Source organism: Varroa jacobsoni, unplaced genomic scaffold, assembly GCF_002532875.2.
Source record: "Varroa jacobsoni isolate VJ856 unplaced genomic scaffold, vjacob_1.0 scaffold_815, whole genome shotgun sequence".
NCBI lineage: Eukaryota > Metazoa > Arthropoda > Arachnida > Mesostigmata > Varroidae > Varroa > Varroa jacobsoni.
The window spans coordinates 616460-644119 of record NW_019213717.1 but is presented as its reverse complement, the minus strand read 5'-3'; the positions used below and the strand labels follow the sequence as shown (position 1 = coordinate 644119).

At 44.0% G+C, this 27660-nt stretch overlaps 1 protein-coding gene across 2 annotated transcripts in view; it reads left to right on the top strand.

Annotated features, from left to right (window-relative positions):
* The window catches only part of LOC111264066 (uncharacterized), a 165501-nt gene that overhangs the window by 28990 nt on the left and 108851 nt on the right, over nt 1-27660 (top strand). For both annotated transcript variants that reach the window (XM_086969921.1, XM_086969920.1), the window contains exon 2: nt 17480-17686. In XM_086969921.1, coding sequence (XP_086826047.1) covers nt 17480-17686 — 207 coding nt within the window. The remainder of the gene's footprint in view (nt 1-17479; nt 17687-27660) is intronic.

The following is a 27660-nucleotide window of genomic DNA, read 5'->3' as shown; positions in this document are numbered from 1 at the left end:
GTGCCATGTCTCGAAACGGCCAGGCGACGCATGCTTCTATACGCAATCATCCACTATAAGAAAATTGATTATATCATTGGAACATCTGTTCTGCTCGTGCGAACGCTGGACTGGCCTTTTACTAGACCTACGTGAGCCTTTGTTCGACTTCTCAGTCCGTCTATATTTGACGTGTAAGCGGCACCTGTGAATACGCGCGATTAAGTGCAGTCTACGCACATGTTCATCGACACGACCAACTGTGATAATTCTGGGTGGTTCTTGATCAATGCAACGTATATGAATCAACGCTGAATGTATTAGATAGTGTGATGTCTTTATCCACCTGGCACACGCCAGACCAGAAATGCAACTCTGTGGATCTAACAATAACTCTGCACCTCGTCGTGCATCTACACTCCGCCTGTCGCGTATGTAAATGGGATTGGTCGTTCTACAGCGTTTCAACGCCGCGAGCTGACCCCCCACTGTGGCAAACAAGCGGCCACCACACTAGCCGACCTGACATTGATTACATAATAACAGTAATGAATCGCCAGCCATCCGATAGCACTCTGACTAACATTTCTGATCAGACTGGCTTGCTAGATCAGTACTACGCTCACTTCCTATTAGACACTTTTACTGTATTAACAGTGTGAAGGTGTGACCCTAAGTGAGCTGATGCGCACTCTTAACGGCAGTACGAGATGATGGCATCGGATGTATTTGTGGTAGGAGCCGTAGAATACTGCTGAGTAGATGCGAGGCACTATAGCAGACAGCGGAAATCGAAGAAAGTCGTCGCATTCTTCCGACCGATCGACGTCAGAGTCATCGGCGGACGCACTAAGGTAACCGACCACTTTGCCAATTGATTGCTACCGGTGCAGATGTTCGGTCCAATCTACCGGTAAGGCCCAGCGGGGCGCTACCGCAAACGAAACGATTGTTCCCCACTGCTCCGCGATCGAGTAACGCTGCACGTATGCCCTGAATGAAGTAACTTGCTTACTGATCATCGGCCGTCATGTTAGTCCCGACTGTGTCCCAACAGGACAATGTGCCGTAGTGGCCACAGAGTATCATAGCGATACCCGCGCTTGCAATGCTGACACTGCCAGCCTCGACTGTTGGGGCCGTTCATCGTTGCCAGCTCAACGGGAAAGTGACAGCATTCGTATTCATGTGTACGTTTGTGCCTTTTAGGACAACGCGGTTCGATCAGATAACATATACATTATATATAGGCTGATCTTCTATTGGGAAGTCTCCAACTGTTAGATTCATTGTTGCCGCTTTAATTTGCAACAAAGGAAACATTGGCTCTCGAACTGTTAACTGCTCCATGCCTTCTTCTGCCCATATTATATAAGGAAAGTAGGCGAACAAAACATGTCCGAGCAAACTAACGCTACGTCTCGATTTCATTCGACAGAGACGTCCGTCATACACTTGTCTCTATTTAAAAAAATCATCATAGCGGCGAGGACGATCAAGACGCGTAGCGTTACTGATAACATGGAACGCGTCGGTAACAACTTATCGTCTCACGCGATTGTACGCACACACACATATATATATGCTTCGTCTTCCATTCTGTCCGGTAGAAAAATACTGAACATTTGGATTCAAAAATTGTTTTAGCGCTTCCTCGTCGACGGCACCGTCATCCGCCATTGCTATTGCTGTTGCGCGCGTTGCTAATTGTTGCTGGGAGAACTACCGTATCACTTGGCCCAGTTAGGCGGCAACAGTAACGGCCGCGGCAGCAGACACAGAGCAGAAACGAAGTTCTGATGAGTGAGTCTTTTGGTTTTTCTTGGATTTTTCTCTGTGTCCGTTTGTCTACGCGAAGTCTAAGGTAAAAAAAATATAACGTTCTTTTCTATTTAGCCACTATAGATTGAACATAGAGGAAATGCGATGATACTGGCGCAAGCTTTACTTTGTCTAAGGCTTAGTTCTATATGGGCGATAAGACCAGGGACAGACTTGAAACTGAATAAGGAAAAAAAACTTTTCCCTCCCATTGGTCTGTGTCGCTCGTTTGCACGTGCTACAGTTTGCTTTGGTAAACCTGTTAAAGATTTTTGGGTACAATTTAAAAAATTGCCATTACACTACCGCTGGATATTTTACCTGGCAAGAGCTATTTATAAGCGTTATTCAGTTAAACTAGCTGAACTAAAGATTCATATAACGGGTTAAATTAATTAAGCATACCTAACGAACCGCTGCCATCAACCTGCTGGGCAAAAGCTCTATTGAACAAACGGAAGTCGCGCTCCTCTCTGTATTTGTTGCAAATTGTCAAAATCCAGCTCTAGTTTTTAATTACGTTATTATTATACCTCACTTTTCATTCGAAGAAATTAGAATCGATTTTGGAAAAATAAAGGGGCAACTATTGAAATACTAAACAAAATATAACGTTTTTATAACATGAAAATAAAAAGCAAAGGCCAGTAAGCACTTGCGGATTACTTTTCAAACCTGTGTAAGAAAAAAACATGACAATAATCGAAACGAGCTAACGTTTAAAGCTTCCGCCATCGAAATTCATTGGTTTCTCAAGCCAAGATATAACCTTTCAAATGACTTTTTGTTTAATCCACAAATCAAATTGAGGACCATTAGAAAACGAGCATGAAACGGTTTTTATTCATAGTAAAAAGGCACAGTCCACTCTGTGGGCCTGCTCCTCTAATACCCAGTTCAAACTTCAGCTTCTCCGCTCCTACGAATATAAATACAATTTTACCTTGAACCGAAGCTATTGCGATTGTCAGCTTCGATATTTGATCACCACGCCGTTACTTCTCTATACACGCCGTACTACGCTGCTAACAGTATAGTATTAAAATTCCCATGAGCTATTAAAGCGGCGCATCATTGCCAAAAGTAAAGTAAACTGTTTCCATTTCTAAGCAGCAGCGGCGACGACATCGAAAGCCTTTGGCACCTGCCGGATCAGGCCGGTGTGCGTCATTGACATCAAACAATAGTAAGAGCCTGAGAATAGGATGAAATGAAACTGTGGTACGAGTTGCAAGAGAGCAAAGTTGAGCGAGGCAGGCTCGTACCAAGGAGCAAAAGAAGGAAGCAGATGGTTCTCCTTGCTGATGACCTCTGTGCGGCGCGCTTTCCATCACGCTCTGCTTGCGCGATTGCGATCATTTGCTGCAGCTGGCGTCTCCATGGTCGACTTATTCCTTAACCCAGCCAAGAGTTTTTCATTTGAGGGAGAAAGTAGTCATGGCTCCGGAAGTCCCTTCTTACTAGCCCAGCATCTTTTGTCTACATAATTTGCTTCCTGTTAAGCAATCATTGCAAAGGTCTGCATGCGGACGACAGGCCTATGAACGGGTTGAATGAGAATAACCTGAGAATATTTTCAAATGTTTGTTGTATGATGATTTTTTTTATCTTTGCAACGTTGGAGACAACAGAAGAAAATACCTTCTGGCCTTCCGTAGCCATCAAAACGCTATATTATGGGACCGTCTAATTGCACATTGTAAGAATGTGTATGAGCCGTATTACGTGAGCCGTAAATGAAATTAATTCGGTACAAATCATTCTTATAATTGTCATCATTTATAATGGACAATTGTGCGGGCTGAGTGCATCTTTTATATTCTGTTTATTTGTCTGTTTGCGGGCTAGAAGAGGGTGCTTCCGCTGTTGACGGGACGCTTGTTTGTCTCTGCTTCGCACATCGTAATAACATCGGCAATAAACACAAACATGAAAACGTCTACAGCAAAGTTAAACAAAGAAATTACATTTACTCTGCCGGTGGTCTCACATACAAACACTTAAATACCCTACACTTGCAATTTTCGCATCTGTGTCTATATGTGTGCAAATAATTATACAAAGGCTCAACGCAACTGCCCATTGAGACAAGTTCGTCTTTGTTTAAAGCGTAAACGCCTTCTTTTTAGAGAAACGGTTTCGTGTCTAGAATATTTACCCGTGGCCTGCAGTGTTAGCATCGCGTTGCGTAGTCTTGACAACTGACAAAAAAGAAATATCGTTGAACAGCAAATAGTTGCTGGCCTAGTACACATGGATGCAATACATTCTGCTTATGTCCTAGCCGTCAGAAAAAGGGCATAAAGCGCGCGACGGAAGCGTACCGAAAAGGCTATTGGGCTAGAAACGGACAATAGAAGCGTTACAACAGCGTCACAAATCACAAATAAGTGCATGATCAGAATTCTGTCTCTGTGAATTGTTTTTAATAAAGTAAATGTAGGGAGATACATTTTTGTGTAGATCGCAAGCAGATAATATAATAAAAAAAAAAAAAAAACTTTTTTCGAAGCTATTATTTCTCAAGCGCACAAATAACGATAACAGTAATTAGACGAGAAGGGGTCACACCGCACAAATTAGAGAAAAGAGTCAGTGAAACAAAAATTAACAAGAAGCTTGACGAGTCTTTATTTATACGGTATTCAACAGCAGTTACGATAAGTTATAGGAGTTTTTTTGGCTACAGGCCTTTCCCGGTTAAATGGGTTGTGCTTCCAGTTTTCCTCGCTTGACAATAGATGATAGTCGGCGAAAAAAGCTTCTCTATGTGCGCCTTTTTTTTTATTAGCGAGGGTAAAATTTAATAAATATGGTTTAATCTTAGAAAAAAAAACTAACGAACAAAGCAAGCGACTAAAGAGCTTGGCTTGGATTAGTCCCAGAGCCCGTGAACCTTTCAAAACAGAAGAAATCCGCGAGTGTGACGCTCAGATAGGTCTCTTCGAATGCACATTTTTTTCTTGTTGAAATTAAGCCTGCTAAAAAAAACAAGCACGATAGTAAATAAAAAAAAAACATTTAGTCAATTTTTTATCAAGTCAAAGACATTCTAATTATCTAGGACTATTAGCCAGGACATACTTTTGAGTTGAATATACATTTCTATGCTACATTCTCTCTACACATTGGTCACTTCGAAGTTGCTCACTTGCCACATTATAGACAACTAGGCCATTCTATAAATGATCGACGAACATGCAAGGATTCGTATATCTGATAGAAGCGCCTCTTCACTGTCGTTTTTTTATACACAAATGCATGTAAACATATATACGCAAATATACATACAGTACATGTATAAAAGTGTTAAGATAATTATTTACAACTGGTGGTGATCTTATTCTAGTAAACTGCAGAACTCGTTTTTGCTGATCAATTGGCTGACCACAGCGTCACCAGGGCGATGCGACAACGGCACTGCCTGTAGCGATGCTATTAAACAAACGACAAACAACAGAAAGAAGCAGCAGCAGCAGGCGGCTTGGGGGTGCTGGCACTATCTCTGTATTAGCATCGTCCCCACGTTTAACAGTGCCAGCATTAATAGAGACAGCGGCTGGTTACTGTAGAACAAGCGAACGACGCTATCCTGGCTCTTTGGACTGGTTTGTTTCCGTCACTGCTGCCGTCATTGCCGATAACAGGCTCATGACACGGGCCTGAAAGGTACGTGAAAGTTATAATAAGGCCAGCAGCGTATAAGCTTCCCCAAATCCGGTTCCTGGCGAGAACAACAATCGACCCATCTTAAACAAGCGATCTGACCGTAACAATCAACGACAGTAATGAAAAAGTATTTCATCTACTAACGAAACACAAAATCAACTTACTACTTTTTTTTATTACTGCTACCATTCTATTATTATAGTATGAATTATATAATATTCGTACTACAGTCAGCCATATTTAGCCGACTGCTTCATTTTGGTGACTACAAATCCTAGCCTTGACACGCTACCGCCACAGAGGGCATTGCGTCCAGCTGAAAACACTAGAGCATTTAATGGAAGGGCTGAAAATAAGTAAAAGATGGATCGCTTTCAGCGTCAATAGGTTGACTCGAATTTAGGGGAAAAAAAAAAAATGCAGTATTCGTTAAACAATGCTGGATTGAGGTGAAAGATTTGTCGAAGCAAGACCGTCGCTAATTAAGGAATCGAAAAGGGGATAGTTTCTATTCGATCAGCGCGAAAACCAGGTCATCGACGGTCTCGTCTCATCCCGTTCTAATTAAATCGATATCGTTGTTTTTATAGAATCCCGTAAATTTACAAACGTTTTCGGTCAGTGATCTCCTCCCGCATAGTTATCTGAATACACCTTAGCTATAAGCGGAGTACATTCGATTCGGTGTCAATGTTGCGATGTTTAGGTTAGGTTGTCTGGGTTATTTTTGTACGTACGCATCAAAGGTGGCTACACTTGGAAACAGCCGTTTAGGTGTACTTTATTCTGGCAGCATGGACTACTGCAGCATGTATACACATAGTGAAGTATGTGTCAAAACTTGTGCATCATGTTTCGAAATTATATATTCGTCAAATGGCGTAGATGGCCCGGACGGCCTTTATTGAATATTGCCCATTCTGCAAAGCAAATCGCAGGCAACGGTAAGGCTTACAGCAAGGGTAAATGGGTAGTCAGCATTGAAGGGGTGAGCTGAAGGGAGCTTACCTAACTATTTGGGTAAGGCGACACTCGGGACCAAAGGCAAATGGCAAAAAGCTTCAAGGGGCAGCATTCGAGCAGAGATGGCGAAAGCACCGCTTTACGAATAGCAGAAGCAGCAGCAGTAGAAGCGCGGACTCTTCGAGTTAAAATGGCGGCATCAGCAGCAGCAGCAGTTGCGGCGGATCCAGGCAAGAGCAAAGGAAAGAGGCAGGGGATTCAGCAAGGCCAGTCCAGTCCGGCTAGGGGCAAAGGAGTTGATGCTAATTTCGCTAAATGTGCACCCAATTAAGCAATAAAGGGAATATAACAAACAGGCCTGCACAGCGCCTGCTGCGCCCACTGCAAAGACAGGGGTCCTCGGATGGGACTTGATAGCAGCATGCAGGAGAAGCTGGCCAGCCAAGGAAAAGACCGAGCGTGTGCCGCACAAAGGGAATGAGAGCCGCTCGTGCAGGGGGAGAGCGCGCGCGATGGGGAGTGATTCTGTGGAGTGGTGAGTATTGCGCGAATGCGGGTGGCACAGAGAGTGCCCTCGCCCGCCCGTTCACGTCAGTGCAGCAGCAGCGCTAAAGAGGCACAGAGCGGGCGTCTAAAAAACAACGTGGCAATAACAACAACAACAACAACGACTAGGAACCAACCAGGCGCGGCATCCGTTAATACCGGTGCCACATGCTGAACGAGAACGAGGTGTGGAAGGTGCAGAAAGGAAAGGCTTGTTCGCTCGGTAGCACAACAGTCCGATGAACTGGTATAACACAAACTTTGAGCTAAAACTAGTAGCCTGGCGAAGCATTAACGTTCGTTTGGATATCTGACTGGAATAGGATGGCAAAACATCCCGAAGACAGAGCAACGTACCACACCGTGTGTACAATGTTTATTTGTATCTTATATCTGCTACTAGCGATAAAATTCAGTTGATTGTATCCTCTGACGCCTACTTCGTTCTATTAATGTCTGCTTAGGTCGTCTGTTTTTTACCGTATCCGTAGGAATTTATCCTGACATAGGTTGCTATGCGACGGACCCGATAGAACCTGTGATTTTTTTTCCAAGGTAAGGTAATATTGTACCAACAATAACAAATTGTAGATACACTATTTAATATTTGCGGTTATGTAAAATCCTCGTACAGGCAGTTGAAGTGGTACAACTCCATAGTCTTCAATAGTCGATAAAGGCGAAACAGTCACGGTCTTTGCTAGAGTTTCGCTGTTTAACCTGTATATTTATCTGTTACTATTTACTTAACTTTTTTTTTTTTACCTAACTAGCTTCGAACGTCAGATGACGTAATTTCTTTGATTTGAAGGCATGACAATAGTGCGATGATATATGCCAGCTTCCCCGATGCGTACCCTCGAAAAGATGAAACAAACTGTTCTTAATATCACATTCTATGGTTTTTTTTTTAACTAGATTACCTATTCGACGTGTGCGAGAAGCTCTACTTACTTACTTACTACACTGTATGTAAAAGTTCATTAGCTCTATTGCCAACTACTGGAAAATGTTTGGTGCTGATTTCTGGTTACTAAGTGCATCATCGACGTACAGGCTATTAACGAAATTCCGAAAGAATAATAATAACGAAATTAAGCATCACATTTTGAATTAATAAGTTAATTTGGTTTGTAAATTTTTACGATTATATTAATTTTCAATATCAATAATACAACTAAACTTTATCAGGAGAAACTTTGTAATCAATTTTAATTATAAGTTGAACTGGGGATGAAGCAGGTAGGCAGGTTTTCCGTTGCTGCTCCTTCCGTTACTTTTGAAGTTGCTTGCCTCTCGTTATCCAGGGACCTGAGTATCGACGATAACTCCACTAGGACCAATAGATTTGGATCGAATGGTAGCCCTAGTAGTACAATATTCAATATGCGTCTTGTTGGTCTGTGTTAGGAATAGGGTGTTGTGGGGTGGACCAGCCTGCCAGTTCGGGGGCACCCTGAACGACGCGTCGTGATGTTACGCCCTTCCTGACCCCACTACTCCCGCTGCTGTTGGTGAACATCACCGGGCGAGCGTCGAGCCGTTCGACAATCTCGTTCGGTCGGTTCTCGTTGGTTTGTTTTGGGAACAGCAGCCGCTGCAGCCTCGGCAGCAGATAAAACTTATAAAAATGTATTGTAACCCTTAGTGTGAACTCCCCTTCGGAACGGGATCAAGGGTGGGGTCGATTGTCTGTCCGTGTGTTGCCTGTGTACTGGCAATGCTCGTAATGGTCGTTGTATAGAATTTGTAGTGGAATGACGGGGAGTCTGGGGGATGCGTGTGTTCAGTTCAAACAAAGCTAGAGATCTTTCAGTATCTATGGTCCGTTCTGTTGAGGGTCAGACTAGCGTTGCAGCGGTCCAGTCAAAGTAGGAGAAGAAGAAAGGCAAAAAGGTGGAGTCTTGCTTCCGCCGCCACTGCCAGCCGTGTCGACCCCAGTGTTGTGATCAGCTGAAAAGAACTCCTAGGGCCGCTGCCGCGAGCGGAGCGATTGTCTGCGCAGAGCTGCAGCTCTCGGCCTCGGAAACGATACGACAAAGAACGACACACGAAATATGCGGCGACGACGACGACGACGACGACCCACCGACAGTAGATATAAGGGAATTTTTTTTTCGCAGCATTCATAAACCCTACGGATTTTTCCTTCAGGTGCCCACAAGGTAACAAAGAGTGTATTTTTGGTGTGCATAAAACTCACCATCGACACTACTATAGCGCCTCGGTACAGCGGGTCCTAAACTTTGATTACCTTATTTTACTAAATCTACTTTATAAACAGACTTGCCCCGCGTTTTCTATTCATCACGCGTACAATATGTATTCTATTAAGTCTAGCTATTGACACCTTTCTTTCCGTACTTTCTATCAGGCCAAAGCAATAAGCATAAGTGATTTCATCCAGTTTCCTAACTCGTTGAAGGACCAGAATCTGGCTAACGGTTTCCTGTAACAAGCGCTAGCTGTCGACTGTAGTCGGCGTGCGCGTAAGATGCCGATCATAACTAGAAAATGACTTCTCGATAACTCAGTCGCTCACTGTCACTCCCCAATCCACTAAACTGACTGAGGTAGATTCATTTTAAGTACTCCGAGCTGTTCGCCGCTCCTCACCGATCGTCTCTTCGCTGCTCGGCCGAAAATATTGATTGTTTTAGTCAGGTCGTCTGGCTTTAATCGCGGCCGTTGTCTATACGGTAGGCTCGTTTCCCCGCCCACCCCAAGTCGTCGGTGCCCGCTTTGCTGGTTGATGCTCGACGGCCGCGTCGAAATGCCCAAATGCAGCTTCTTCTACCCGAGAATGACTCCAATTCGAGTACTTGAGATACTGCTGCTTTTATGTACGCTTGTGATCCTTCCATCGTCGCCATCGGTGATTTCACGTTTTTTTTTAGCAAGCTTTGTGTGATTGTTACTAGAGCTAATTGCTAGATCAGGCCGTTCGTCGACATAAGTGGTGCTGTGTCCACGTAGTTGCTGCGGCCTAGCGAGCGGTCGGCCGGTTTGATTCTGTTCTATTAGAGGGTGAGGCAGGCAGCCTTGCCTGCGAGGTACAATTCCGGTGAAGCAATAGTCCGTCTCGGGCTTTCTCTGCTACAGCTCTCGTATCTTCTTTAGATTAACGTTGAACGGTAAACTGAAATAAATAGCGCACGCTTTGAGATTGGCAAAGTGTATGAATCGCTATCCGGCGAATGTTTAACAGCTGACGAGCGTTTGGGATAGCTATTGTAACTATCACAGCAATATGTATGTCACTGCGTTAGTAGCGCCATCAGTGGGCGACGGGTGGAAACATAGGCGAAAACATCTCATTTTATGTTGGACATACGAACAAAGAAAGCCTGCACCTGGCCAACGCAGACGACACCGGGAGGCTTACCAGGTCCACAGACGAGGAGGCGTACGTGCTGCAGATACGCATCTGCATAGGATACAGTAAGAAATAACGCATACGAAAAGGGGAGAGAAAACGGGTTCATCATTTAACGGGCAGTGAGACGACCGCTGAAAAGATAAACGGCACAGGCGTGTCGAACGAAGCCCTTGGGGCTTTTCGTAGAGTGTGGCCGCCGCCCGTTGCCGGCAGAGATGATTTGCCGCTATGGCTGGATGTTCGGACTATTATATTACTATTTTTCTGGTTCGGATACAATTCGTGTAGCCAACGTTGCGAGTGATAAACGCGCTCTTCGATACGCTTCTAGTTACTTCCAGCGTAGCGAAGTCAATAAGAAGGCGAAATACGCAAATTAAGGTAAACTATAATTCTACCTTGGATATCCAGAGATTGCTAAAGTGGAAGAAGCAATAAGTAAACCATTTTCAAATAGAATCGCAGCGACGACAGAAGGACGGCACGCGCTCGTCAATGCCAAAGGTGACGAATTTACTCGTTACTCGTTGTTCAGTTCACACAATGATCCTCAGTAAGATAGGTTTTGCTTGTTTCGCATATTAAGTCATTTCGGGCTTATACTAGGACTAGCGCGCTGAAGACGGATCCTGGATTCGGTTGAGTAGTATAAAATAAGGATTTGCGGCCGTGGGTGATCAACAAAGGCGATATCAGGGCCATATCTATTCCCATTTGAGAGTTTTAGCCTACGTATAAACGAATAAATTCGACGTACTGTCCATCCTAGCGTGTGGCTCGAACGCAGATAAAAACAATGTGATTAATCGTGTGATAACAATATGCACACGTTCATTTCTCAACAGACACATACCATTTTCAAAGATACAAATGCTTAGCGGCTGAACCTTGCCATTCATACTAACCCTAACAGTTCTTTGCCGGTAGGTATGCAAAGGGAACAATAGGAGGAAAAGGCCGTTGCGTTCCGATGGCCAACTAGCAGGTTTCGCCAACTCGTTAGCGAACATCTGGGCGGAGTTCTCTGCACTCGGCTGTCGTTCCTGCTTTTCTTCCCCTGTCTTTCCTACTCTCGAATAAACGCTGCTATGGCCCTAGATCCATGTTCCTCGCAGTTCTCGGTTTGGCTCGTGGCGGTACCGACTGGCCGACTGGTCGTTGGCTTCATCCTACGCGGGGGGACGTTACCCTTCAGAGGCATTTCATCCACGGGACACCATGCTGACCTCAGAACCGGTGATGATCACCAGGGCACAGCTGTAACTGCTACCTCGATGTACCACAACTGTGCGGACACACAGTCAGTATCGGACGCTAAATGTGAAGACGTTATGACATAGCTGATCTGTCGTGGAGAAATTTACATTGAAAGAAAATATGTGATTTGTAGTATTTGTCGTGTCTAAACATGTGCGAGACATTTGCCGCTGGCTTTTGCAGCGAACGCAGCCGAAATAAAAGGCGAGACTGGATTTCACCCTTTCATATCTTTGTTTCACCTTGTTTCTACAAACTAGGTGAAGTTAAGGACACACATTCGTTGATTAATTAGCTCGCTAGCTGAAGAGGGGGTCGAGGTGCCTCCATCTGAATTGTCTCGTAAAGTTGTGCGTGTTATAGCACACCTACGTCTACGGGCTTCCTACGCTGCTGCTGCAGAACTCCCAAAATGTTTGCCCTTCGTTACACTCGAGCTGTTGCTGTCTCACTCTCGGTTCTGTTCGACTCCGAGTGGAACCTTAGAGTTTGAAGAAGTAATCGAATTGGTACGAAAGGCAAGAATATGCGATGGGTAAGATGCGAACTTCGTATGACATCCATGACGGCAGCAGGCTTCGGCCAATTAATTAAAACCGTCCGCTCTGCATGCAGAAGGAGTACGACAATAGCGCAGTGAAAGAACACTGCTATTGGCTAAAACAAGGGCTTCAAGCCAAAGTGGGCGTAGGGAGCAAAAGCGGACGTTGTTTGTAAAAAGGCTGTTAGTGGCAATAGCAGTAACAGGGGTTGCTTCGTCAACGCCGGCCACCAAAAAGAGCAACACACGTCGATTGGGTTACTAAACGCGAAGCAACAAAAGACCTTTGACAACGGTAAAGCGAACGGTGGGGATTTAAGAAACGCACATTTTTTCCACAAACGTCATACCGTGTGCATGTAAATGTGCACGTGTGTGCGCATGCAGATTTGCAGTAGTCAAGTCTACCTACTGGTTGGAAGAAGATCGGGCCGAGGCAAATTGGACAACAAGATGGATTGGGAAAAAAAAATCCTTAACAGTGGGTATTTTGGCACAAACGGACGCAACAACTACCAGTGGTAGAACGGCTTTCCGATTCTATTCAATTGGCCAGATAAAACAATGATAACAAAACATTAGCGAAATCCTAAGATAATGAAAGGGTATTGAAAACAGGAATAGAGGGAGGGAAGTCTAGGACGCCAACACTTGAGCTGGTAATATACCCGTACGTACGAAAACCAAAAAGGGCACCGCACGTATGTCAGAAAATAGTGCATAGCGATACGTTGATGCAAAAACGTGTGGCAGGATAGCAGCGCACTCACAAAGCATACATAATTTGTGCAGACCCTTACAACCTATATTTATATCGCAAGACTTTCTATCTTGTTCAGACTAACAGTAAAGTTGATCTGTCGCAGCGTAGAGGTAAGGACAAAGAAACAGGAAATCTTCGTAGAAATTCTAAATAGATTCCGGAATAATATGTGCATAGATAATAATATTTTTATACCATCGTCAATAATAGAGATAGCTGGGGACCAGAGCAAAACTTTTTTGGATGCAACAAGAGCGTACGATAAAGCCAGCACAGACCAGCTCTGATAAATACTCGACGGACGTGGCATAGATCGCGATATTTAGCTTATTATATGAGGAAAACAGTCTGATCATCCGCTACAGAGAACATCAAACTGAAAAACTTTACACGACTGAGGTAGAGCTGTCCGATATCAGCTATTTTGTTCCCGTCGTGTGTGACAGAATTAGGAGAATACGACCACTACGATCACAGAAAGGATTTAAGGTGTTGTGTTTGAGTCTCATCAATAGAAAGAGGTTGAAGAAACCAAATGTATTGTTCGGCCATGACGTGGACACCATCTAGTCATGCACTATCTTAAGGATGACGGTCCTATTAAATACAGAAACAGAAGACCGGTCACAGTAAAAGCACGGACTTAAGCTGGCGTTTAATACGCTCAAAAGTTCAGTAGTGATTTTTCCTAAGGATTTTTGGTTTTTCCTTCAATTTTTTTATTCTAATCCAAGGGAAGGTGCTGATAGAGAGAAATTATACAAATATTTAGGCATTACGTCGGGCCAATATCACAACTACCTCCTGGAACAGAAAAGAATATAGGTAGGAAACTCGACCAAGATTTTCAGCTTAGCCACTATGAGTGTGTAGCACGTCGGAAGCCGCACCGTTTCTATGTCACACATGGAAACGCGGTGATAACAGTGCTATAACAAAATACTGGATATATTAGGAGATATATTATCATGACAATTATCACACCCGTTTAGATAGGTCAACGTTTCAGTGACCTTTGCGATTACTGGTAAAGGTTTCAACGCTGCACGCCGGGAACAGGAGAAACAAGCAGTAACATTAAAGTAACGCGCGCAGGGATAGACCGAAATTGTAACCTCATTGAACCTCGTGAGAAACAAGCCAAAACACTGAGATAAACCATATTACAAGCATTTCACCTATTATATTCGCACAGGACTAGGCTAGAGCAAAGAACGCTTATTGTTGATAACCTACAAACAGTTATCGTTATTAACACGGTGTTTCCAGAGACTTAGGTCTGTTGTGTATTTCCGTTGCATTTTTGTCTATCTTTTATCAAGAGTGATATATATATATATATATGTTCACGATAACTGATTTACACATCAATTATTTCATTGTTCATCATCTTTGTTCTACACAATTGTCCATGTTTTTTTCGTCCGCTATATCATCACTCTGTGTTTGGAGCAAGCCAGATGCACACCTACACTATTGGAAATTCGAATTCCTCCATAGTAAATTCGCCGGCTGCAAGCTTTCTTTTTCTATTTCTCATTTTGAATGATTTTTCTCTTACTTGCCCCACCCACTCAGGCGTTTCCCCGCCGTATCAAATGATATCTTTAAACATTGCAACGCTTGTGATTATCTCTGGTCGACCTGATATCTTGCGCCATCTTCCCAAACAGATTCTGTGATACAGATTACCTCGTGCGTCTGCTGTGATTACCCACTTCGTTGCCACAAATTTTTGACGCTGTACGTTTTATTTCGTTGCTGGCCTGCTTGTTGACCTGCTGTTATGGCCGTTATCGTTACTGCCGCTGCTACCGCCGCCTCTGTTACGTATACGTGTAGTGTGCTTTTGACCCATTATCATAGGCGAGGTAAAGTGAACTGATACTCCATCATCGTTAGCGGATAGGGTGGCGTCGACTTATCGGCTATTTCGAACTGACGTCCTTTCCGTCTCTGGACCCCTGTTTGGATTGTCGGTAATATCGGCAGGAAAAAAAGAGGTGTTGTTCCAAAGAATGAAGAACAAGTACCTATTGTTATGGCAGCATGTTACTAGCTGCACGGTAGGAAATCGATCGTCATGAGTATTATATAAGAAAAAAAAACATTCGCCCTTTATCTAACTGAAGTCAAGATCGAAGAGCAGTCAGAAATTAGATACATATACATATATAGCCAACATATAGTGCTTAATACCGACAATATAAACGAGTGAATCAGCGTAAAACGGAGAACGCGTTCTAGCCCGAGTGAGCCTTAAGATACATGTCGTTATTAAATTCGTCACCTCTTCTTCCACCCTCACTGCCGTTTCAGCTGCTTCAGAGTAGACGGGAAACTTGAGGACAAGATGGATGTACGCAGCTCGTGAATCTAGTCAACCTTAATAAATGACCGTTCAAAGGAACGGTTGCTTACCGATATGGGTCGACGATGTTACTGTGACTTGGGCTAAAACGACAAAATGTTGGGGTCCAATTTATTAACGCTGTTATACAAAAACAGAAGCAAGCGGAACTTCCGGATCTGCTACCGGATAAATAGCCGAACTACAACAAGTGCGCGATCTCGAATAGATTTGAGCTGCTAACCGCTATGATGATGCTCGATATAGACAAAACACACCATAATATATCGAACAAATGGCATACATGTATGGTTTTCAGATTTGTGGGCCTCTAAAGCAAAAGGCAAACAACGGAAGACCGTATAATAATTAATATTATTACTTTTAAGTACTGACATTTCTAAATTATGTAAATATACAGTGAAGCATAAAAGTTCGTCAATTAATAAATGACTTCTCAGCAGTTTCAAAGGCACGATCAAGAAAGTCACCAATTGACTAATACAAATCTGAGAGCTTACTTGAGTGTGACACTAATAGTTCCACTGACATTTTGTCCCTCTGCAACAAAGCGCCCCACTCAGAGACGGTAGAATATGAAAATCATTGAATAGACGTATTTTAAACATTATTATTACTATCAATCATTTTGTGGTAGGGATCCGCCTCCTATGATATTTTACTAGCGGCCGCCAAACAACCGCCCAAATCGCAATGCTAAATGTATATATGCTTATTGCAGTATGTAATCACGACTCGTCCTTTTCAAAGCATCGAAGACACGAATAATAATAATAATAATAATGGTAACAGCAACGACAACTCTTATAAGAGGTAATTCGGCGGCCAAACTGGTTCGAAACGCTGGTCGAAAATGTATGATCAATGTACGTGCGCTAACAACAATGCTGTAACGATATCTATAGAGACGCTAATGACAGCAATATATGAACAATAGTGGCAGCGCCGGCAGCAGCAGAAATAAAGGAAAAGAAAAAATAAAACGAAGAGGAAACAGAGAAGAACGAGGACGAGTAGGAGGACGTGATGGTACTCGTCTAGTCGTTGTTGTTGTTGACGATGTTCTAAAGATGCTGCGGCTGCTGCTACTGCTGCTGCTCGGGTTGTCTCTGATGAATTATGACATCGTGAGCACAGAAGAGCAACAGGCGAGCGAACGCAGTATGCGCCGATCAGAAGATATCGTACGCTCTTTTTTCTGCTGTATTTTCATCTTCGATTCTGTTACCGCCGGTCGCCGCTATCAATAGTGGCGCATGGTGTTGCTTTTGCTGACACCAGCGCCACCACCGCCGCCGCCGCCGCCGCCGCCGCCGCTAAAAGTCTTTCCTGCCCTTCGAATGACTGTCTATCTGGCGAAGCAAGCGCATTGGCGTCATCACTTGGTGCCATTTACAATTTGCTCGGTATTGACTCGTTTCTACTCTTTGCAGTTTTATTCTTCTGACTTTTTCTGGCGCTGCGGACTCCGATTTGTCGTCTTACTTCTGGTCCTCCTCCCTTGACTGCTCCGCCGACTCCCACCTCTGCCCCATCTTCCCCCATTTGATGGCGAAAATGACGCCAATGATGATGACGATGACGACGTATCAAATTATGTCGATTTCAATGAGAACAGGCAGCCAAGTGAAGCAGTACTGAGCAACGAAGCAGTACAATAGGAACAATAACTAATGGCGGTAATGATCGTATGCTAGCAATTTTGACTGCGCGCATACGATGGGCTTGCTGTATAGACGAGTAGAACCTAGCCTTTTGTCGTCAATTCTCGTTTGCGTTTTTTCACAGTAAACGACAGCCAGGGAATTACAACGTTCAAGATCTATCTATAGCTGGATCTTCGCTACTAAATTCACAAACAGTAATAATATCCAGTACATTGGTAGCCATCGAGCAACATGAACAAGCATCCATTTAAAACGCTATATCCCATATTTGATTTGAAAGAAAATGCACACTTCCTGGATCAATATGCATCGTATGATACGCAATGTTATGCAAAAATGCAATATATTTCAACAATTACTAGAATGAAACAGAAACATGTCAACACATGATGCACAGGAGGCAGCGGAGAGATCGAAATATATACGTTTATTTGGCCGCATTATTGATTTCGTTGATTTCCTATTTGCCCGTTTTCTCTTCATGTGGATGATACGACAACATGACCGGACGCTTTCAATTCAGATCAGCGAATCGAATGTGGAACGCAGGACTGATGGGCGGTGTCGGATCGCCGCCGGCGCCCGGCGGTCATCCGGGGTCTCATCTGGCGTCAACTCCCAACAACAGTAACAGCATAAATACCAACAACGTCAACACCGCTAGCAACAACAATGGAGCAACAACACCTGCCGGCCATGTCTCGTTGCAGCACAGCATGCTTCAGAACAGGTAAGCCTGCCTGTTTACCATATCTATCAACATGTCTATATTCACCAGTATAAAAAGAACGACTTTTGTTCAGCAAAGCTTAGCCTGAGCTTAAATGTGACGACCGAAAATTAGCTCCTTTAACTGTTTGTGCATGGGAAAAGTGTTTGCGATGTGTCACGTCCGCTGTTTAAGCCGGCAAGGATTACTCCAAACGATTAAGTTCCAGCAGGGACAAATTGTTCCTGTGTCCGGATCTGAAGTTAGGCGGCCGTGTGTCTCCGAGCTACGCGGAAAGTCACGTTACCAACAGCACTAGCGTGAGGACGGGTGCGGCTATATCGCGAGTGCGTCCTCATGCGGTCGTACAGTCCATTCGACGCAATTAAGCAATATATTTTCATCTACCTGAGATGTTTTTTTTCTAAATAATTAGTCGTAGGCAAGAGGTCTCTCCGAAAAGAAGACAGATACGAAATAAAGGCATGCTTACGCATTAAGCATACGCGCACCTTCGTCCGATAAGTGTCCTCGAAGAACTGATCATAACACAGGCCGATTATTTAGAACCATTTTCTGTACATACGTACAAACAAAGCAAGGACATATATATGATATGTAAATATTGAGATATGCAGATTTTGTTCGAGTTCTGGGTGTGTTTTGGCTGTTACATCAAAGGCGATAGCGTACGCGTCCACTGAAACCTGACCATTCTAATGGCGTAGCCGCGTTATGGGGATATACGTGTCAATTGGGATGTCACTATTTCGTTGGCGTTTATTGATGGACGCTTACCAACTGAGAGTTGTTCGATAATTTCTTTCTGAGCCAATTGAAATAGAATTGTATCATCTATATTTAGACACGCTATTGACTCCAGTTTCTCTGCGTTAGTGTCTGTCTCTTAAGGCTATTAATATTTATTATAATGCATGTAAGTATATATACTTTCCATATATTTTCCCGCGTTGGCAGGGTCCATTTGTGCCAGCAGGACATATCGCCATGCGTTCCTCTTCCATACGCACAATCGTAATCAAGCGACAGTGTGCTTGTGATAAGTGGCTGTCTATGTATATCCTGTCCAGCCGAGAGGATCTGCTGCTGTTCCTCTTTTGCTCGCTATAGTACTACTGAAAAACAAATATTGATCACCTTCGAAAAGAAGAACTACCGCTACGCCAGAAGGCCTGGAGCCACGTCTACGATCACCATTACCTCGTTAACTTTGTCCGAATCAGGCAGAAATTGCTAGAGCAATTATCTTCTAGTTTTCAACGAATATTCTATCGCTGGATAAATGGCAACGTCGATATCATGAATCTTGCATTCTCAGACAACTTCCCTTGTCTAGGCTAAAACCTCTTAGTATCTAACTTTAAAAAAAGACTCTCAAAATGCTATTAAAGATCTTATTATTGTCCGATAGAACTAACGGAAGCAATTTAGCAACCCCCATATAGACGCCCCCAGAACTATATGTTATATGCATTATACGTATTTTCAACAATGGTTATTCAGCTTCCAAGAACGCCTCTCCAGCAACGAATCTATCGCCGTATATACGTGTACCTGATTATGTACATATGTAAATAATGGAATTCACTACTATCGCTCACTAATGTTTACTGTAAATTTTAAATAATAAATCATTTTCTATCGTATCTTTCACTTGGAACTTAAATGCGTACACCGAAAGAGAGGGCTTTTTTCTCGTCTGCTTATCATCACTGGAACAGAATTTCATTTCTAACTCGAAAAATAACGTAGATAAAAAAGAAATCACTATAGACAGGCGTATTGATTTAGCAGCTTGACAAAATTCCCAAAATATCTACGAAAATGGACAAGTGGAACGTTCAAAATATTGTTATATATCGTTCCATGAACTATATGAATAGAAAAAGGAAAAATCTGCTAATAAACCTCGAGGGGTTGAGTGCTCGAATCTTTTCCTATTTCCTGTGTCGTTCTTGAACTGTGGGATTTTGCTTTTTATAGTGTAATTTCGCACCAGAATGAAGCACAACCCCACTGAAAGCATTATACGCACTAAAGCTGCTATCAAAGGTCGTGAGTAGGCTGTTTCTAGCACGGAAAGGACTGGTCATATATAAAAAGGAGGTGGACGCGGGGGTTGGATGAAGTTTAGTGAAGATTTACAATGAGAGTGCCGTTACCGCACAAGGACTCCCACTGTCGCAAACGATGCTATTGATCGCTATTCCCTTCCCCTTTACCCCCCAATCCACCCTGTTATTTTCAGCGCTATTGAATCCCGAAGGTTCTGTACCTGCTTGCCATAGCCCTATGCATGGCACAATTTCAGAAATCGCTTTCAATATGGAAGAGTGACTTCTTTTTCGCTGCGCAACGACGGGTGTGGCTAATCTGACAAAGATTATTGTCATCAACAAGTGATGTTACAGCGGATCCCATAGTGCGTTCGCCGATACTTGATGAGAGCAAATTTCTTTCTCCTTCGTGTTTGGGATCGTTCGTGGCGCATCAGATAAGCTTCGTAATGCCAACTTAGCATCGGATAACTTCTGTAAGTGGACGAGTCGTTTTTGCCTTTCGAGATGAAAAACGTACACTGGTTCGTATGTGTTCGAGAGCGTCTGAAATGAAGGCCGCTTGCGTAGGATCACCGCTAGCTCTTTTTGCGTTTTGCTATCTTCACGCATGTCGGGATGTCGACGCGAACGAAAAGGCACAACGTCCGCAACGGGGGTTAGGCAGCTACAGCCAACTCTAGCGGAAACCATGTATATCGACAAGTGGGTATGCATCTGGGTTTGTGTGTCTGTGGGGTTGTATCAAAACAGTACCAGCACAACCGATGCCAGTGGCCAGGAGCTCTCAATAGTGCTGGCGGTGAATCCATGTTTTAAATTGATAACTCGCTCTGCCGCCCGTGCTATACTCGTAAATATGTGTGTTTATAGCAATGTGAGAAAAGTACAGGGGAAGAACGAGCAATGTTACATCTCGTAGAAGTCTATACAAACTTGACATCTACTCATCCGTTCAATGCTCGAGATTGGGCCTATAGTCTTTCGCGCTTCAACGGAAGTCAACCACCATTCGTATGGACCAGATACCTATTAGCGACCTACTCAGCCCTGGTGCGTATTAACAGTTTTACAAATAACAGAAACAGCCACATCATAAGCGGAATATAAAACTCTGTCACCAGGCCATAGTTATATTGTTCGTCGCCCATGGGGTAGGTCTTGTACTGAGTGAGTATACTGTTATATGTAGCCGTCAACACAGGGCGCACTCGGTTCGTTTCATAGAATCACCTACCTTCATTTGTTCCGAGCGCGTTTAGCTTCGTCGACCGTCAGAGAACGATGACCAGGACCAGGGACGGTGTGATGCAGGGGGTCAAGGGGCGCGGGGAAAGAAGGCCTATGAACAAGCGGATGAGGACAGGGCAAGCAGAGGATCCGATCCGATGGACGAACCAGACATAACAACTCTGGTTCATCTGCCTGTCCAGTCATTGGTGTCATAGAGGCTCTCCAGGATACTATTTTATTGCAGATAGAACTCACCCTCGGGACGATCAATAAATGACTGAATGACTTCTGCACTATGGACGAATCTAGATGAGATGAGCGCGCTAAGATCACGCACGTGAGTCAATCGTGTCTACTACAAGGAGTGCGTTCACGGAGGCCATACTCTGCGAATAAGGCGTTTTTGTTGGCTGTTAACGAAGCAACGGTGGTGTGTCTGTCTGCTTTTTCTATTGAAACATCTTTGACGAATTCACATGCACGGAGAAAAAACAGTGCAAAACGATATTCATAATCCCAGGGACGATATCAAGTAATAGTTACAAGCAATATTTCGTTCAAGTCAGATAGCAAAGGTGCCAAGTGAGAATAAACATGCTACTCACTGGTGACAATGGCAGTAATTACCAGTGCTCGTGCCATCTGTATCAGCTCTTTATTATATCTAAATAGAGAGAGAGAGAGGGGAAGAGGGAGAGGAGGTATTGTGAGATAATGCATAAAGTAGAACATTTTTGGCCCGTTCATCTAGTATTATATACACAAGCAGACAAATTCCATAGAAACATAAGGAGCCGAATCAGGCGTGTTCGCCTCTATACGATCTTAGCACATTAAATTGTTTTTGTATTAACGACGACGTTTATAATCCAGTTGTCAAAGGCGCACTAACTAACTAATGAACGAGAGAGAATTAGCGAAGAAGCGGAGAAGTTCTTTGTGTGAAGTACAGGGTCTGTGTAGCTTGAACAAAAAGTAGCGCACTACCCCGCCAGATATTCATTAGATGGTCATCGTAATCACAGGGGTCGAGTAGTCATCTATGAAGGGCCGTTGTACGTAAGGTATTTCGAAACAAAACGTAAGAAACCGGTCGAGAGTATGCTTATCCTGTTGAAATGACAGCTTCTCCATTAAGCTTTATTACATCTCAATTGCAGTCAAGTTTTGCTTATTGGTTGGTATGGCACGCGCGTTGACCCCCGCTGAGTCCGCTAGTAATAATCGGCCTTGTAGATGCGTTTCATCGTTGTATATGTTTCGTCACTTAACATACATGCATCTATCTATCTATGCCTGCCTGTATATGCCAAAACTTTTACTTGCTTGTGATATCCGAGCTCCGATATTCGGTGTGCTAGCACGCGTCCAACAAATGCGGAGTGGAGTTTATCGGGGTAGCGTTTGTTTGGTTGAAAGCGGGATTGTACTAGCAACACTATAAACGCCATTGGAACTTATGATTAGTATCGTGATCCACGTCCTGAATCACCTAAAACACAGACTTCGTACAACTCGGCCAACATAGAAAACCAACAGGATACGATAAATGTATGAGTTGCAAATGTCTATGGTCGCACTATTATCCTTTGGCTACGTAATCTCCAACACGTCTATTTGCCTGGCCACAAGGCGCCTCGCCAGAGTCAGGACTAAGCCGAACCTTATTGGTTGAGCAACAACAAAAGCAGCAGCGGCGGCGGCAACGGATGTCAATGTCCTTCGCCTGCTGTGTTACCAAATAGATATGTGTATGTGTTCTTTCTTTAGTTTGCGTTAGCTGCCACCTTTCTGTATCCTTTGCGCCTAAGGCTTTCGTTCGATATTCACTACCGCCATCGGCGTTCTCGCAGGCGCCCAAGTATTCGTGGTATTCGTGGCCTATAGAAGGGCTGAGTCAAGCCTCGGCTACCATTACCAGCATTGGCTCCATTCTTGAGCACCTCTAAGCCGTCATGCTGCAGCAAAGGCGTCTGATACACCACCCTTTGCTGCCATTTTCAGCAGCAGGCCATCACCATCGCCTCAGCTTCGTACATACCAGACAGCCCAACCGCTGCTGCTCCTGTTTGCTATATTCTATTAGTATCTGGTAGTGGTCGTCGTAGCTCAAAGGATTAAATCGCTTGCTCGCAAGCCAGGCTCGTCTCCCCCCTCCCTCTCCGTATTTGCTTCGTTGCAATATCTCGAGTTGCTGCTGGTTCTGCCGGCGGCCGAGGTCAAACGAGCCAGCGTACGTAGCCTGTCGCCTCTTCCTCTTAGTTGCGTGCCATTACAAACGGATACCGATAGGCTAGGGCACTGTCACACTAAAAGGAAGCGCGACTGCTCTCCATCCTCCACTGAGCCCCTGGTCTGATCCTTGCCATACCCCGCTAACCCCTAAGAATTCCTTATCTACTACATTTGTCCACGACACTCTTGAAGTGTAGACTCTGGTCGAAGTCTCGTCACTGCGTATAGGTACACCAGGTTGGACCTAGGTTAAAGCTGTAGCAACGAACTCAAGTACACCTATATGTACACAAGTGAGGACACAGTTCACCGAGAGCCTTGCGAAGATGTTGGCAGTTAGGCCGATGCGTGTATCTATGTAAGTTGTGTTATGAGACGGTTATGATAGGGGCTGCGTTGGGTGCTGGCTCGCCAGTAGCGTCCCGTGTTGTGAAGGGAGCCTTGCATATCGTTTCTATTCGTACATATGTGAAACGGCAGCAATGCGTTTCGTGTGTATGTGGCCGTGCGCCGTGGAATCAACGATTTCACGAGAAGGTTTACGAGGGGCGGAACCAGCTCCATCCAATTGGGCATGGATCGTATCAGCAGAAGCTACATAGAGGTACACATCCCTCAGCTCATCTTGTCGCTGGTGATGGTACTCTCCCGACTCATCGCAGCGTACATCACCACGCGTACACACCACACAGATTGTTGTTTATTCTCTAGCTGCTGCTGCAGCTCGTTCTGTTCTATCCTGTTCCTTTCGTTCGTCGTTCTGTTGCGCGAGAGATTCTCTCTCTCTCTCTCTCTACTCCGTCTGTCTGGCGAGCGTCATCGAACGAGACACTGCTTCACCTTCGCTCTTATTCGCCGATGACTCCGCTAATGCAGGCAGGAAGGCATCAGACGCCACTGTCGGCGCCTGTCTCATAAACTTTACTCTTTACGGCGCTGCTGCGCAGATTATGGCGCGCAGGAGTTGGCATTGCTGTTATACATTGATTTTGGCATTGGCATTGAAGGTGTAAACAGAGCGCTACGGTGTGTCGAGCCACTGTTCATAGCAGTGTACCTCCACATATAGCGCACCCACTGTTGTTGTTGGTGCGACTTATTCCTACTTCATTCTGTGCCATGTTCTCATTCTGACTGAACGTCCGATGCACATTGCCGTAGCTCCGGTTCATAAAAGTAAATCAAGTCCTGGAACCATTAGCTTATTAAGTTTTCATCAGATCACGTTCTGGTATAAACATTGTTCAAATAAAAGGCCGCGAAACCCGCTGTTGTCAGCCCTTTGTTTGCTACATACATGTAATAGTAGTTATTCTTGTAGAATTGATAGCAAACCCGTGTCGTATACGTTACATATCTATACATACATACAACTGTTGAGCTAGCGCTCATGTACGAAGTTGCTCATATTTGACTTTTCAATAATTACTATTGTTACTTACATTAGAAGTAACACACACGTGTATATAAACCAGCCGAATCTCTTCGCTGCGATAACTCTCCTCATATTCAATGTCACAAATGACTTTTTCGCCAGGAGTGGTTTTTTAACGGGACCTACTTTGAAAACTCGCACGTTCTTTTATTTAAACATTTTCAAGGTTTATCGATTCGTTTAAAATTATGCGTGAACCGAGAGTTTAGCGAGATGTCTGAACAAAACCTTGACTTAACGATTACGAGACGATTAAGTAGCATCAGATCGTACCGCATATAGTGCGTGCATTGAAGTGCTTCAGCGCATGTCGGCCCGTTGCCTACACGTGCTCAGAACGGCTATCGGCACTCGATTGTGGCATACATACAGACCTTGTCCGCCATTCATAACGGCACGTTCCATTTGCATACACTCACAACTAGGTATGACTTTTGTAAACCCTTACATTAAACAAATCTATTTATGTATCGAGCATTGGATGTATATGCAGCCTTCGTAAGGACAGTACGAGGACGAGGTATCGTTGTATTTTTTTCTAAATTTTCTTCCGGGCACGCACGTTTAAGGATACATTGGGTTTTTTTTTTTTCTTTCGATTTTAATATATGTACACCTATTATCCCCTAGTGGTTATTCGTGTTGCTAATATTTGACTACCAATTATGCCGCTGCATACAAGTTCGCACAACGGTTCTTCCTTCTCCTGTTTTCATCAGGTATGAAAATACGCTTGGTTTTGTCGCCCACATGATCTCCTGTCGGGTCAAGCTAAGCTACTACAAGCTCACGGGATGCTTAGAGTTGCTACAAAGATTGCCCCCATACGACTCAATTTAGACGTGACGGTACAGATCTTCGATCTGGTACTGTCGAAAATACCTATGCCAGGACGCACAGTGGCTCTGAACACTTAACGATGGCAGCAGGCGATTCGGTTTCTCAATTTTCCCGCCTTCGGGCTATGAAATTGGGCCTTGGGCTTGACGCAGTGTGTCCCACTGTGCGAATATCACTTAGTATCTGTTTATGCGCACTGGCAGAATCGGAAACTGGTGATGTTGCTGATTGTTCCCCCTTCAGCCCTCGGCTGTCCCTCACGATCGCTGCTAAAGCTACTGGTGTAAACCTACGTGCCCGTGCTTGCATATCTACTTCAATGATGCGATACAGCCGGTGTGGATTTCGAGTGCTAAAATGTATTTTGTGCCCTACACTGGCCCAATTTATTGGTAGCTGGCTTTTTTTTTTTCGCTACGATTGTTACTCTCAGTGTGATAAAATGATGAGAGTGTTTCAGCTGTCGGGTATTATTATGACTAGTGGTGTTTAGGTAGTGAGTCTGGGGCTGGATGAAGGGGCCGATATGGGCTGCGTGAGTTGTCACAACGAGACGTCTTCTGCAAGCAATGCTTTGACAGTCGTCTCAATAGCAGCAACGGCGGTAGGGCGGCAGCCTTCAATTCGAGAGCCCTTGAAATGTTCAGCCTGTGCGATCCCGTTGAAGCGCCGCTTGTCATATCGAATTAGAAAAAAAAAATAACATCGCCACAACTACTATGCCAAGTACAACTAGTAGCTACTGGTGAGCTTAGCGAAAGCCTGTATTAAGTGTTTATAGAAGGAAGACTTCGTCGCAGAGCCGCTGCTATAATCGTTGTTTGTCTCTAGTAACTATGATATTGCTGGTGTCACCGAATGCGGCATCAGCTTCCGTTAAGGCTGTAGCAGGTCGGTGAGAAAAACGTGTTTCGTCTAATATCAGACTGTAGCTTGTGCTGAAACTCAGGTTAGCTATATTATATCTTGAGAATACTGGGTGGAAGGAGGCCACCTCTATCAAAGCGAACACGTTCACTCGCTGCTGAGATTTGAATTGCCCTTTGCAAGTCATATATTTCTATCGGATTCTTCCAAGCTAATCGTTGGAACGCTTCTTGTCGCCGACAAACGGCCCAGACGAGTCTTTCTTGTCGTGATTCTAGTTGTGCGGTACTAAATGACGAATAACTAGATTTAACTAGATAAATAATAACGAGATAAAAAAAAAAAAAAAAAAAAAAAAAACCTATCAATAACATCGTCTAGCTTGTCATAGGGTTCCCTTATGTTCGCTAGCCATAACTCGTTTTGATGAGCTTGAATATCGCTCACCGTTGCGTTGTTACGTTCCCTGGAGAAACCAGCTTATTCCCCAAAGAGCGGTCGATAAAGCTACCCCGTAATCGCCGCGCAAGTGTGCGACAGGCAACGGATGCATCTGTGTTTGGTTTAAATACTGTTTGTGGGTATAAATTAGAAAGGCAGCAGAAACGAGTGGATTATGAAACAGTAACATAAATAGGACGGGCGCTGCCGTTGTGGTGTTTCGCTATCCCTAAGACGACATTGATCCTCCTTGTGGACCTATTTTCTGGATACTTTGCGTTCGGGATACTGTGTATGTGTGTGTGTGACCGTGTGTTTCTTACTGCACCTTTCCTTTTCCAGCTAAAACAGTATCAGTCGACATTTGTTGCTTGTTTCACATTTGTTCTCTGGTACGGGTATCATCTACCATACAGCCGTCTCGTCCAATATCGGAAAAGCGAAAAGACCCTTCACTAATGGCGGGCTTTATCTGAAGGGTACTCCTAACTCAAGAAGAGGATTAGTCGAATGGTTCTTTCTGCGTTTTATAAAATAAACAACCCATTTAGCTATGCCAAGGAATCCTGATTCGTAGACTAATACCATTGAAACTACCACTACCTAAGCATTTGACCTTTCCAAAAAAAATTCTGCCTATTCGCCTAGCTTTAACATCTGATATCTTTCTCTATACGTTATCGAGTTTGTATTCATATCAAATCGGATAGAAGTATCAATGTGAAACTACTATGTCTGTTACATTGTATCGCTAGTAGAGGCCTCCGACCAGGTATTATACGGAAATTGTTCGACAGGAGCCGAGACCCGCTTAGAGCTTAGTCAACCAGGTTTACTTTGTCATTAAACTAACATGTCTATATAAA